Here is a 13,840-nt window from a genome sequence, read left to right as displayed (position 1 = left end):
AGCTCAAACCTTTGTAAAATGCAATAATTAAAGTGTTGTTACAACGACTAAAATACAAATTTTTAGCCTATGATCATACTTCGGAGGATTGGGGAGGTGGCTTATGAGCTTGATTTGCCACCCAGCTTGTCGAGTGGGCGGCCAGTATTTCATATTTCTATGCTCTGAAAGTATATTGGGGATCTATCTTATGTTTTTGACTTCAACACGGTTCAGTTTAATGGTGATTTGACTTATGATGTGGAGCTAGTAGCTATTTTTGAGCGTCAGGTTTGAAAGTTGAGATCCAAGGATATAGCTTCAGTGAAAGTGCAGTGGAGAGGTCGGCCCATAGAGGAGGCTACTTGGGAGACCGAGCAGGAGATGTGGAGCAGATATCCTCACCTATTAAGGCTTCAAGTATGTTTCTTGACCCGTTCGAGGACGAACGTTTGTTTAAGAGAGGGAGGATGTAATGACCCAGCCGCTCGTTTCATAAGTTACCCCTCGGTTTCCCCTATTTCTACTTTGTATTGCTTTGTTTATTAGTACTATGCGTTATCGGGTTGGTTGGCTTGGGTTCGGAAAGGTTTTATTAAGGTTTGAGATACTTAGTCTCTTTTGAGTAAGCTTAAGTTGGAAAACGTCAACCGGATGTTGACTTATGTGTCAAAGGGCTCGGATGTGAGTTTTGATGGTTCAGATAGCTTCGGAAGGTGATTTGGGACATAGGAGTGTGATCGGAATGTGTTTTGGAGGTTCGGAGTAGATTTAGGCTTGAATTGGCGAAGTGGGAATTTTGGCTTTTTCCGATTGATAGGTGAGATTTTGATATAGGAGTCGGAATAGAATTATGGAAGTCGCAGTAGGTCCGTTGTATCCTTTGGTATATGTGTGCAAAATTCCAGGTCATTCGGACGTGGTTTGATAAACCTTTTTATCAAAAGAGGAATTTGGAAGATTTTGGGAACCTTAGGCTCGAATCTGATGTGGTTTGAGGTGTTTTGAAGATTGGTATAAGTTTGAATGGTAGTATATGACTTGTTTATACTTTTGGTTGAGGTCACGGGGGCCTCGAAGTGATTTCGGGTGGGGTCGTACACCGTTAGGATTGTGACTTAGTTTATCCTGAATGACTGTTTTACCGCGTATTTGATTGAAAACTGTTTGACATCATCATGTTTTGGGCTAAATGCCATATTGGGCCTCGTCCCAACTGTTTTTGACCCTTAGGGGATTTTCACTGCTATTTTCTCACTGTTTTGATTCTATATCTGTACTCAATCATGCTATATTCTACTATTTTCATAACTCAGCCATGTTTACTCTGTTTTAACACTTTAAATGATATTTTGGGCTGAGCATCATGTTTTATTGTGTCCGAGTGGATTTTTAGAGATTTCTGACTGAGTAGGGTCGAGGGCCTGTGTTGTGAGGTTATTATGGGATCGGGATGTACACCGCAGCAGTGTTGTACTGATTTATGGTGATAAGGTCGAGGGCCTGAGTTGTTATGCCACGGGGTGGCTTGATATGAGACCGAAAACCTATTGATTATGCCACGAGATGGCCTGATGTTGCGCTTGGGCCGCAAGGGCCCCCTCCCAGAGTCTGTACACCCCCAGCAAGCGCGGTTACCCAATGTGATATGTGATATATCCCGAGGGGCTGGTGTTGTTCCATGTTATTGCCCGATGGATGATTCTGTTGATATTGTGCTCGAGGGGATGATTTTACGCGTTTATCTTTTCTCGCTGCTTTTCATTTACTTGTTTAACTGTTAAAAAGATATTTTAAAAGGAGCTTATACTGAACTAAGGTCTTTTTATAAGATTTCACTATTTTATTGCATTGTATTGGTTTTTACACTGCCGCTTTTAGCATGTTGTTGTGTTTACATGATTTCTTATCGCTCAGTATTTATTTATTTTTATTACTCACTAAGTTGGAGTACTCACTTTACTCTCTGCACCCTGTGTGCAGATTCAGGAGCTTCGGGTCTCGTCAGTGAGGGTTGATTGCTCCCAGCAGGCTATTCGGAGTCCACTAGGTAGTTGTTCGACGTTCACAGCCCAGTGTTTCTCCCTCTTATCTTACTTTTTGCTTCTAGTTCTGTAATAGATTGTATAAACTCTTTCAGACTCTTAGACTTATGTTTAGATGCACATGACTGGTGACACCCCGATGTCGGACTGTGTTGGTTTTCCGCAAATTGTGCTAGTTCACTTTTATTTTGGGATTATTAGCATGATAATGACTTAAATTGTGTTATTTTAATTTTGAAATGAATTGGGTGTTGTGTCGGCTGGCCTTGTTTCACGATAGGCGTCATCACGACCGAGTACGGATTTAGGGTCGTGACAAAACCCTAATTAGCAAGTATACGTTAGTCCTTAATGCATACACCACAATGAGATGGGTAAATATAGATTACTCAACATACTCATAACCATGTCCATTAATGTACGATTACGCCTTTATACCACACCATTTTGCTCTAGAGTGCCAGGTATTATGCATTGAGCACATATGCCACGTTTTTCAAGGAATTTAGCAAATGGACCAGGGTGTTGTCCAGTTTCGTCATATCTTCGATAATTCTCACCACCTCTGTCTGACCTGATTATTTTTACCTTTCTATCTAGTTGTCTTTCAACCTTATTAATAAATACCTTTAAGGCATTCACTGCTTGAGATTTTTCATGCAACAAATAGACATATCCATAACGTGAAAATACATCAATAAAGGTGATAAAATATCTTTCCTTACTAAAAAAGTGACATCAAAAGGACCACATATATTGGTGTGTATAATTTCAAGAAGCTGAGTGCTTCTCGTGTCTCCTTTCTTTGTGTGTTTTGTTTGTTTTCCTTTAATACAATCCACACAAATATTAAAGTCCGTAAAATTCAAATGTGGAAGGATTTCATTCTTAACTAGCCTTTCCGGTCTTTCTTTAGATATATGACCCAACACGTTTATGCCACAAGTAAGCTGAATGTTCATTCACCAAATTATGTTTGGTTCCAACATTATGATGCAGAGTTAGGAGGGTTTCGGCAAATAGATTACCAAGTTTCAATTTGTATAGATTATCACAAATAATACTAGAACCAATAAGATGATTATGCTTAAACAAACTGAAACATCCATTGCCAAAATTTTAAAAATATCCAGCTTTATCCAACTTAGACAAGAAAATTAAATTTCTTGAAAGAGAAGGTACATAAAAAGTTTCAAATAAGTCTAAGCGACGCCCAATATCTAGGATTAAACGATAAACCCAACAACTTCAAATGGAGCCTTCACTCTATTCCCCATGTACACAAATGTTTTATTCCGATTTATGGTCTGGGTTATAAGGAATCCCTGCATCATATGAGAAGTATGAATAATAGAACCAGAGTCAATCCACTAAGTATTATAAGGAACTTCAGTTAAATTTGATTCAAGACACGTAAAAGCACAAGGCTTACCTTTCTTCTCGAACCATGCCTTACGTTTCAGGCAATCTTTCTGAAAGTGTCCAGATTTTCCACAGAAACGACACTTATCATTCTTGTGTTCCTTCTTACGTACTTGAGATGAGGACTCATTAACATTATGTTGTCTCTGTTTAACTTTTCCATGTTTTTTTCCTTTCTTTCCAGCTCATTGATGGCCTACGAGGTTAATGGAGTGAGTTCTTTGATTCTTCAGCCTTGTTTCCTCTTAAACTACCATTCCGTGCAGTTCATGCCCGTTCCATTTGTCTTTCATGGTGTTGTAGTTCATTTGGAAATGTCCATACTTAGATGGTAATGAGTTAACAATGAATTGAACAAGGAAATTCTCATCCACTTCCATTCCCAAAGTCTTAAGTCTTGCTCTTATATTTGTCATTTCAATGACATGCTCATGCATGGTACGCAAACCATCAAATTTTATGGTGGTTAAAGTACCCATTAGTGTCCCAGAAAGAGACTTATCAGCAGTTTGGGAGCATTCTTCCACAAGTTTCAAAAGTTCTTTCGCGCTTTCAGTTTTGGGAAGAGAAGTCTTAATGTTGCCCACAATATTCATTCATATAAGCATTATGCTTAATCTGTTAGACCTGTCCTGTCACGACCCTAACCCCAAACCCGGTCATGTTGGCACCTCTCGTAAAGACAAGGCCAGCCAAACCAAAATAGAACACCTCATTTAAGCAGTTAAATACCATAAATAGTTCTAAAACATGATATAATAACCATAATTTGCGGAAATAACGATAACAACAGTAGAAACCATCCCGACATAGCCAAAACGGGGGTGTCACAAGTCATGAGCAACTAATAAATCCGGATACCAGTCTACTAGATACGAAATCCGATACAGAAGTTCAAGAACATAAAAATAGTAAGATAAGGGAGGCACGGGGGTTGTGCAAGCCAACAACTACCTCGTAGTCTCCGAAAACACTACCTAGACTGGGAGGATCAGCACTCAGGAGCGGACTCTGTGATGCCTGAATCTGCACACACGGTGCAGAGAGTAATGTGAGTACTCCGACCTAGTGAGTAATAATCATAAATAATGGCTAAAAGCGAGAAAACATGTAAAGGCACAAATCAATTCTATATCAAGCAGTAAAATCACTTAAAGCAGTAAATCAGTGAAGAAGTCAAATGAAATCCTTTTAAACCAAGTGAAACAGGTAATTTAGCAGGTAAATAACAAGTAGAAATCTGTCCCTCGGCACAGTAACAATCACTCAGAACAGCATCAGCCCCTCGGGCTCACTCTCAGTACAGTATCAGCCCCTCAGGCTCACTCTCAAATCATGATCGGTACCTACGCTTACTGTGGGGGTGCAGACTCCGGAGGGGCCTCAGACGGCCCAAGCGCTATATCAAGCCACCTCGTGGCGTATAAAAGTATCCCAAGCCTTCGGCCCCATATCACTCAGCATATCCTTACATATAGCCCTTGGCCTCACTCAGTCCGAAAATCATCACAAGCCCCTCGGGCATAAGTAAAACAGTAGTTCTCAGCACAAAACATCATTTAGAAATATCATTTAAGTTTCAAATATGAATAAAAGTGGTTGAGTTTGTAAAATAGTAAAATATCAACAGGACTAAGCTCAAGTAATAAGTCAAACAGTAAGGAATTAGTGATAAAAATCCCCGGAGGGTTCAAATAGTTGGCACGAAGCCCAAATATGGCAATCAGCCCAAATCATGATGATAACAAATAAGTTTCAGTTAAATACGCGGTAAAATCATCAATCGAGACGGACCAAGTCACAATCCCCAATAGTAAAACGACTCAACGCTCATCATCAACGCGTGTCTTACCTCAATATAGCACTACGATGTGCAATCCGAGGTTTCATACCCTCAGGACATCATTTACAATCATTACTCACCTCGAACCGGCTACAACTCTAGCTCGCGACGTCTTTGCCCCTCGAATCGGCCTCCACGCGCGTCGAATCTATCAAAAATCAGAACGAATACATCACAATATGCTAAGGAAACAAAACTCAAGCGAAAACAATCGAAAAATATTGAAAATCCCGAAATTAGCAAAACCCGAGCCCCAGTCCTACTTCTCGAAACTCAGAAATTTTTACATCAACGGGTTTCTTATCCTTCCATGAGTTCATACATATCAAAAGTTCTCAAATCCGACATCAAATGGTCCTTTAAATCCCAATTCAAAAGTTCAAAATCCCAAGCCCTAGTCCTTCCATTTTTAGCTTAAATTCCATGAATTTCTAGGTTAATTTCACAATAGAATCACGTTTTAGGTTCAAAAATCTTATCTCCAATCAATTCTCCTTGAATCCCTCTTTAATCTCCTTCAAAAAGCTCTCAAAATACTCAGCTATGGAGGGAAAATTGCTCAAAATCGCAGATAAAATGTCTTATAAACTTTCTGCTCTGTTCTAATATTCCTTCATCGCGATCGCGACCCATGCCTCGCGATCGCGAAGCACGATTTTTCAACTTCCCAATATAACACTATGCGAACGTGATACTTCTGCTATGAACGCGATGCTTTCTCTCTCCAAACTACGCAAACGCGAGACTCCAGCTGCGAACGCGAAGGGCAATTCCACTGGACCCCCAAATTCTTGTATGTGAACGCGAAGCAGTTTTTGACTAGCCAACACCCAGCTTATACAGCATAGTCGATTTAACCACCGCTCTATAAAACTTACCTTTAAGTTTTGGTGGTAAAACATTATGTGCAAAAACATGGTAAAAAAACATCGTTTGACTTCTCGAGTAGTAATAGGTTCATTATTTTTTAAACATGAAGTATATAATAATAATAATAATAATAATAATAATAATAATAATAATAATAATAATAATAATAATAATATAAACATTAAAATCATGTAAATTGAAACGAAATGAATATATTATTTTGATTTTTAGTATTCGAAATGTTTCCGATAGATCTATCATCTATACGAGTGATTTTTTCTTTTTTTTCTCGTGAGAACTAGCTTAATTGTTCGCAAGAGCTGAGAACGCTTAGCTATATTCAGAAATTTTTGTCGATGGGACTGTTATATAGGTGCAAAGAAACTTTATACTATTGGGTCATTTTTACATGTGACAAATCCACATTTTAAGGAGATTCGGATGTTATGTTTTACATGTGACAAATCCACATTTTAAAGAGACTCGGATGTTATGTTAAAAACCTAATCTAAAGTTGCAGTGTGAAACCTAAATTGTTTAGGATTTAGTATTTGTAAATTTATTTAAGTTATCTTTAATTAGGATTTGTAGTCAAAAGTATATAAGAATAAGTTTTTCTAAATTCTGGTGAAAATAGGTTTAGCACTATTATATACAAGAGTACTACTAGTTATTTTCATGTGGAGAAATATTTGTTGAGATCGTGAAGAATTTATAATAATTTTTTTGTGTGTGTATAGGATTTTAATTATGTGCAACTTCAATTCCCGGAAGATTTAGGGTTTTCATTACTTTTCCTCCTAGAAGTAGGACTTATATTTGGAAAACCTTAAATATATTCTAAGTATCACATCTTTCTTCGAAGATTTTACATGATCGTAGCATCTTCCAAGCCCCAAACAACGTTAGCAGACATGTTGCCTGATTGTCTCATTCATACTATACTCTCCCACATTGGCTATAAAGAAGCAGCTCGATTGACCATTCTCTCCAAATCATGGTTACAAGCTTGGTTAACACATCCCAATTTGGAATTCAGAGTTTATGATTTCAAATACATAAAAAAAGTGGATGAAATCATGGAAAGATATAGGGACCAAAAGATCCCTATAGAGAAGTTTAATTTATCTATTTTCAGTTCTGGTGAAGTTCTTTCCCTAATTGATAAGTGGCTTAAAATCGCTCTTCAGAATGGTGTAAACCATCTCGAGTTTGGATATGTTGACTTTGGGCGTACATTATACCCCTTGCCTCATGTTTTCACTATCTTGGCCGCAAAATCTTTACGAAAATTGGTTCTGAAGGATTGTGATCTCATGCAACTTTCATTATCTAGTGGTCACGTGGCCAAGTATGGCGATTCTTTGAGAGAGCTTTGTCTATTAGGTGTCCGTTTAGACGACAACATGCTTCAGACTCTGGTCACTACTTGTCCCATGATTGTTAGTTTCAGTATTAAGCATTGTATTGGATTGAAAAAGATTGAGTTGCAGAATCTTCAAAAAATCAAGATGGTTTCCATTCATATTGATAAAAAACAACCTGTTGAAATTCAAGCACCAACTCTTGAACACTTAGTTTTTTGTGGTCTTGCGGAAAAGTCCCTTATGTTGGATATTGGTGCATGTCAGAATCTAAAATCTTTAAAGCTATCGTCTGTGAGGATATCTGATGGACTTCTCGCACACCTTACTTCTAGATGTCAATTCCTTGAGAGTTTGATGTTAGATAACATCGTTAGTAAAGGGTTAGAAAAGTCTAAAGTTTGCGAGAGTCAATCTCTTAAGAACTTGGAAATTCGTTGTTGTAGTGGCACAACGGTGATTGATGCTCCAAATTTGGAATCACTTGACTATGTCGGAAACGAAATTCCTGTGCTTAAAACTACAAAAACATTTGGCCCATTGAAGCACTCGCGACTAGAATTATATAGCCGCGAGAATATAAGTGATTTATGGTTTCGTAAATTGAGGAAATATCTATTTAACTCGAACTCTTGGTCTCATGTTACCCTTCATTTTCCCAGCTGCATTAAAATCGACTTGGAAAATTGGGATCCTTGCCGCGGAATATTTGCTATCCCCCAAGTTGATGTGTTAAATGTGCATTTAATTGGGTCATTGAAATGCCCAAGTTTCGCGGATGCTTTACTATGGAGTTGTCATCCTAGGAAACTCAACTTATTCTCAACTAAGCAAATGATTACATATTTCAACAATCATTTAATGTATATGAAGAATTCAAGTCGTTCTAACCCTTGGCAATATCAATTAAAGGATTTGCGAGTTCATAAGTTTGATCTAGAAGACTTGAGGAAGCAGCCTGTGGAACATAACGAGAGGAGGAGAATTCGTTTTTCATTATATTGGAGGTAGTTTCTCTGTATTGTAGATACTCAGATTGAAGTCCAATTATAGTTTTTCTAAAGAAAGTCTTTTGTCAAATATGATGTTGTTCCAGTAAATATAAATGCATAGAGATACTATATTTGCCGTGCAAATTCTTTGACTTGTGATGATGTTCAGTAGATGACTTGATACACTGTGTTTGGTATTTTTCTGTTCATAAATTCAGCTTTTGGCCTTAAATTATGTGTACTGCTGCGGTAGAAGAAATTTATGCTGCATGTAGTTTGCATCTTTTCTTGTATGATAGGAATATAAAACTATTTAGCACTTCAGTCTGTTTTCCCATGTTATGGTAACTATTTGCTTTTTAAAATTTTTGTAAGTAATATGTTATATGGTTCTGTTGAAGTAGAGAGTAGCATTTTGAAAGAGGCAGCGCAGATACTGCCAAACATAGGCGAATCCAAGATTTGAAGTTTATGAGTTCGGATTCGGAATTATACCACATCCCGTCTAGTTTCCCTGGTTCGAAATCTATTATTTGTACTTATCTAGTGAGCCTTCTGACACACATGTGTAGGGTGTAAGCCGTTGTTCACAATATCCGCCCCTGCTGCCAAAGTAAAGCAAGTTCTAACAGAGAACGGGTCGTGGAAGGCCTAAACAAGGGCTAACTTCCCATCTACTCTTATAAATTCCTAGGTATTTTTCTAATCTCATTGACCTGAGCTTTTGGTAGTACAATTGTTTGCAGAACACAGTTCCCTAGTCGATGTATGTGCTTGAAAGTTGTGTTATTCCTTTCAACATGTCAAAGTTTATACTGGTGGTAAGGAGTGGATCCAGATTTATGCTCCGTCAAAAGTATTCATGAGTTCAAATGAACCCGGTGCCACAATGCTGCATCCGCCTCTGACAGTAGCCATTTCCTCCTACATATACTGAAATCAAGCCTTAGCAAACAATGGAGCCCTCTGAACTGGTTCCACGGCTTTAATTTTAGAGGTTGAGAGAATTAAGCTCTAGTATTTCTGAGTTCTGTCAGAGCTACATTATTTTAGTATATGCTCATTTGCATTTGTTGCAGCTCGACGAATAAACTATTATCACTTGTCATTCTCTGTTGGAGAATCACAGTAATCGTTGAAGCTTGAGGTGTGTTATGGATACTATCTTTAAGGATATTTCACCAATAGTAGTGTTGTCCAGGTTTTGATACGAGTTCTTCTGGTATAAACTAGGAGCAGAAACAATAAAAACTACGAAGGAAAATCCAGAAAAGAAGCAGAAATAAAAGAGGATGTTTCGTTGCCTTGGATTGAGGCTCGTGTTTATCTCTCACGCAGGAGGGAGCAAATCCATCTCTTTTACCTTCAGGCTCAATTCTCGTGTGCGCATGTCCAACCCCTTGTACGAGCTCTTTATTAGCAGCCCACTAGAGGATGACTTAATAAAGTGGAGGAAAAAGTTGTCTTCGTTCAATGAGCGACTCCTCCCTTTTGAGATACTATTCACATTCTTTCTAGCACTCCCCACTGGAGCAGTATATAATAGGGAAAATTTCGCGTAACAACAATTAGGCTCCCTACTTTTTAATTTTATAGCTCATATTTCAATTTACAACTAACTAGCCCAAAAATAATAGACTAATACTCAACATTCAACTCCGATAGGTTCTCGAAATTACTATTTAATTTTTAAAAAGATTGCTCAAGCTTTTAAGTTATCTTTCAAATCTGTAACTGTGACTCAAATATTAGTTCAACAAACCAAATCCACTTGAGTAGTGAAAATTAATTTTTAACAAGCTTAAATATGTGGGTTTAAATTCCAAATTTGATTTCATGATAATTTTGGAGTGGGTATTATTTAGACTTGTTAGAAATAGTATAAGGAAGTTGTATATAAAATTTAAAGTCATTTAATGGAGATTTGAACTGGTTTTGAACAATAATTACAACTGAAAATCGTGGAAGAAGTTCATCTACAGACGCTTATATAAAGGTGTATAAAAGTGGATAATAGTGTATAAGATGTGTTTATACACTCATATACACTAGTATACAAAATTATACAAAAAACTGACTCTGTCTTTTTCCTTGCGTCTTTTATGAAATTTAACTCAAATCTTGCTCAAATCTACTCCAAATCACTTCAAATTTAAATCTTGAACTCCTTTTGATATTTGTAGTTAATTGGAACAACACTCAATCCAAACAACTAACAAACTCAAAAAATCATATTTTCGAAAGCAAAGCTTTTAATGGCCTTCAATGGTGGACTTCTACTTTTCAATTTTCTTACATTACAACCGGGTGACACAGGGAGAGAAGCAGAAAATACATGGTCCCTTGAAGCATATGTAGAAGATGCGAGAAGAAGAGAGAGTGAAAGCAATGGTTGTGAGAATACATATTTAACTCCATAGCTTTTAGAAGAAATGATTGTAAGAACATATATTTTGAATTTACTAGTGCTTTCAAAATATGTACAGTATGGGCTAAGTAGGGTAAAACTTAAAAACATGGGCTATTTTTTATTATGGTGTGAAGTCATGTGTATTTTCTTGTAATTCTTTCTATATAATATATCTTTGGTGCTCAACCTGGTGTAGCACACTAGCCCTAAGGTGATTAGACATAGAGCTATGGCATGGTATGTTTTTTTACCCAACATTAACCTAGGAACTTCAGATTTACTTCTTTTGATCAGATACTCTCAACTCGAGTGTTTCATGTCGAAAAGTTTGTGGCAGTAAATCACTAGGCTTTGTCACTCCCTTGCATTGGCTGGAAGTTCATAGCTGCAATAAGGCTCAGCAGTTTTCCTCCTTTCTTGAGGGCAATTCAGATCTCAGTTTTTGATAATCCCACCCACAGTGGAATTAGAAGCAAAATCTTACTATATCAAAATTTGCATACTAGACCAGCTGCCCATTACAATAGTGATGCAATCGCTCGCCATATGGCGCTGCTGAGGCAGTACACTTAGCTTCAAAAACCGCGATCATGGGCCTAATGGCTACAATCGCGGCCTTTTTCATGGGTTGAAAAACATTCATAGGCCACGTTAGAAGCGCGTGCTTCAGAGCAGCAGCTACAGATAGCTGCACTTTGCGAATTTCTCCTACCTTTATAAGAATATGCCAAATCGAATACTTTGACAGATCCAAAGGTTAGGCACTTACTTTACTGCCAAAACAGCCAGGCTGATAGTTAATACCTTTATTTCCCCAGTAATCATATGTTGTTGCAATTATTTGAACATTGGGCCTATGACATTGCTCCTTTACTTCATTGTTCCTCTGGTGAAAGCAATTGTTTGGTTTAAGCTGTGGAATATGCAATATTGGACGTCTTCCTGAACTATATTTGACTATATTTCTCAACTAACAGGGCCTCGCATTTTTAGGAGCTTCTCAATGTTGAATTACTAGTACGAGTTACTCGGGACCTATGCTGATGAGAGGTAACATGTATTACTCGGGACTTATGCTCATGAGAGGTAACAAGTTGTTGAAGTTTGGCAAAATGCCAAAGTCCCACATTGGTTGGGAGTTAAGTTTGGGGGGATTTTTCCCCTATAAAAGAAGGCCTAATGTTTAGGATTGAAACACACCTCTCATTTGCCTTCTCATCTGTTTAAGACATTTGTATCTTCTCTCTTTAGTATTATTTCACTTGTATTTTTGGAGTGAAATAAAATATTGGTTGTGTCCGAGGAGTAGGCAAAATTAGCCGAACCTCGTAAATTCTGGTGTTCCCTTTATTGTTGCTTTATTGTCTTATTTATTATTTGGTGGCTGTCATAATTTTTGGTATAGTAGTTGTGACTTATTCACACTATATACATTTGGCTTCCGCAACAATTGGTATCAGAGCCAAGGTACTGTCTAAGTATGCTCTGTGGTTGCAGCATAGTCTGATCTTCCACATCAGAAAAGATTTATCTTGGTAACTGAGTCAAGGTTCTGTCTGAGTATGCTCTGTGGTTGCAGCTTAGTCTGATCTTCTACATCAGAAAGGAATAATCTTGAATTTGTGTCGTCAGCTATTAAATAATATTTGTGTCAAATATGAGAGACAATAAACAAGAAGAATCTACATCAAGTGTCAACAATACGTCATCATTGGCATCTTCGCTTATGACAAGAATTATGTCAAATGCAAAATTTGCGGTAGAAATTTTTGACGGGTCCGGGCATTTTGGGATGTGGCAAGGCGAGGTTCTAGATGTCCTTTTTCAACAAGGGCTAGATCTGGCCATTGAAGAAAAGAAACCAGATGTTATTGGAGAAGAAGATTGGAGAATTATCAACCGTGTTGCTTGCGGTACCATTCGATCCTACCTTGCTAGAGAGCAGAAATATCCATACACAAAGGAAACTTCTGCAAGTAAATTATGGAAAGCACTGGAGGATAAATTTTTGAAGAAAAACAGTCAAAATAAATTGTACATGAAGAAGAGACTGTTTCACTTCACCTATGTTCCTGGTACCACGATGAATGAACATATCACCAGTTTCAATAAGTTGGTCACAGATTTGCAAAATATGGATACAACTTATGATGATGGTGACTTGGCCTTAATGTTGTTGGCGTCACTTCCTGATGAGTACGAGCACCTTGAAACTACTCTACTCCATGGAAATGACGAAATTTCTCTCAGAGAAGTTTGTTCGGCTTTGTACAGCTATGAACAAAGAAAGCGAGAAAAACAGAAGGGCGGAGAAGGAGAAACACTGTTTGTGAGGGGTCGTCCTCAAAATCAAACGAGGACAAAGAAGGGAAGATCCAAGTCAAGATCCAGACCCAGCAAAGATGAATGTGCCTTTTGTCGAGAAAAAGGGCACTGGAAGAAAGACTGTCCGAAGTTGAAGAATAAGGCCAAACATAACAATGGAAAGGCCATTATGGATTCAAATGTAGCTGATTGTGATGATTCAGACTTCTCATTAGTTACAACAGAGTCATCAACATCATCAGACATATGGTTGATGGACTCGGCTTGTAGCTATCATATGTGTCCCAATAGGGACTGGTTCGTGGAATTTCAAGAAGGAGAATATGGAGTCGTCCACACAGCGGATAACAGCCCTCTTACCTCATATGGCATTGGTTCAATACGATTAAGGAACCATGATGGAATGATCAGAACATTAACAGATGTTCGATATGTACCGGATTTGAAGAAGAATCTCATCTCTGTGGGAGCCCTAGAATCAAAAGGGTTCAAAATCATTGCAGAAAATGGAGTGATGAGAGTATGCTCTGGTGCACTAGTGGTAATGAAGGCTAATCGGAAGAATAATAATATGTACCGCTATCGTGGCA

General features: G+C 37.9%; 1 protein-coding gene across 1 annotated transcript; it reads left to right on the top strand.

Moving 5' to 3' along the window:
• Positions 1-7,073: 7,073 nt before the first annotated feature.
• On the top strand, positions 7,074-8,534 carry LOC104246164 (F-box protein At5g03100-like). The gene has a single exon (XM_009801928.1). It carries the CDS (start codon positions 7,074-7,076, stop codon positions 8,532-8,534), a length of 1,461 nt encoding a protein of 486 aa, XP_009800230.1.
• The last annotated feature ends 5,306 nt before the right edge of the window (positions 8,535-13,840 follow it).

This window comes from Nicotiana sylvestris, chromosome 10, assembly GCF_000393655.2.
Source record: "Nicotiana sylvestris chromosome 10, ASM39365v2, whole genome shotgun sequence".
Lineage (NCBI taxonomy): Eukaryota > Viridiplantae > Streptophyta > Magnoliopsida > Solanales > Solanaceae > Nicotiana > Nicotiana sylvestris.
This window is presented reverse-complemented; position numbering and strand designations above follow the sequence as displayed.

Bases quoted from the DNA above. Each gene is read 5' to 3' on its own strand.
- LOC104246164 (XM_009801928.1), top strand. From the start codon at position 7,074: ATGTTGCCTGATTGTCTCATTCATACTATACTCTCCCACATTGGCTAT.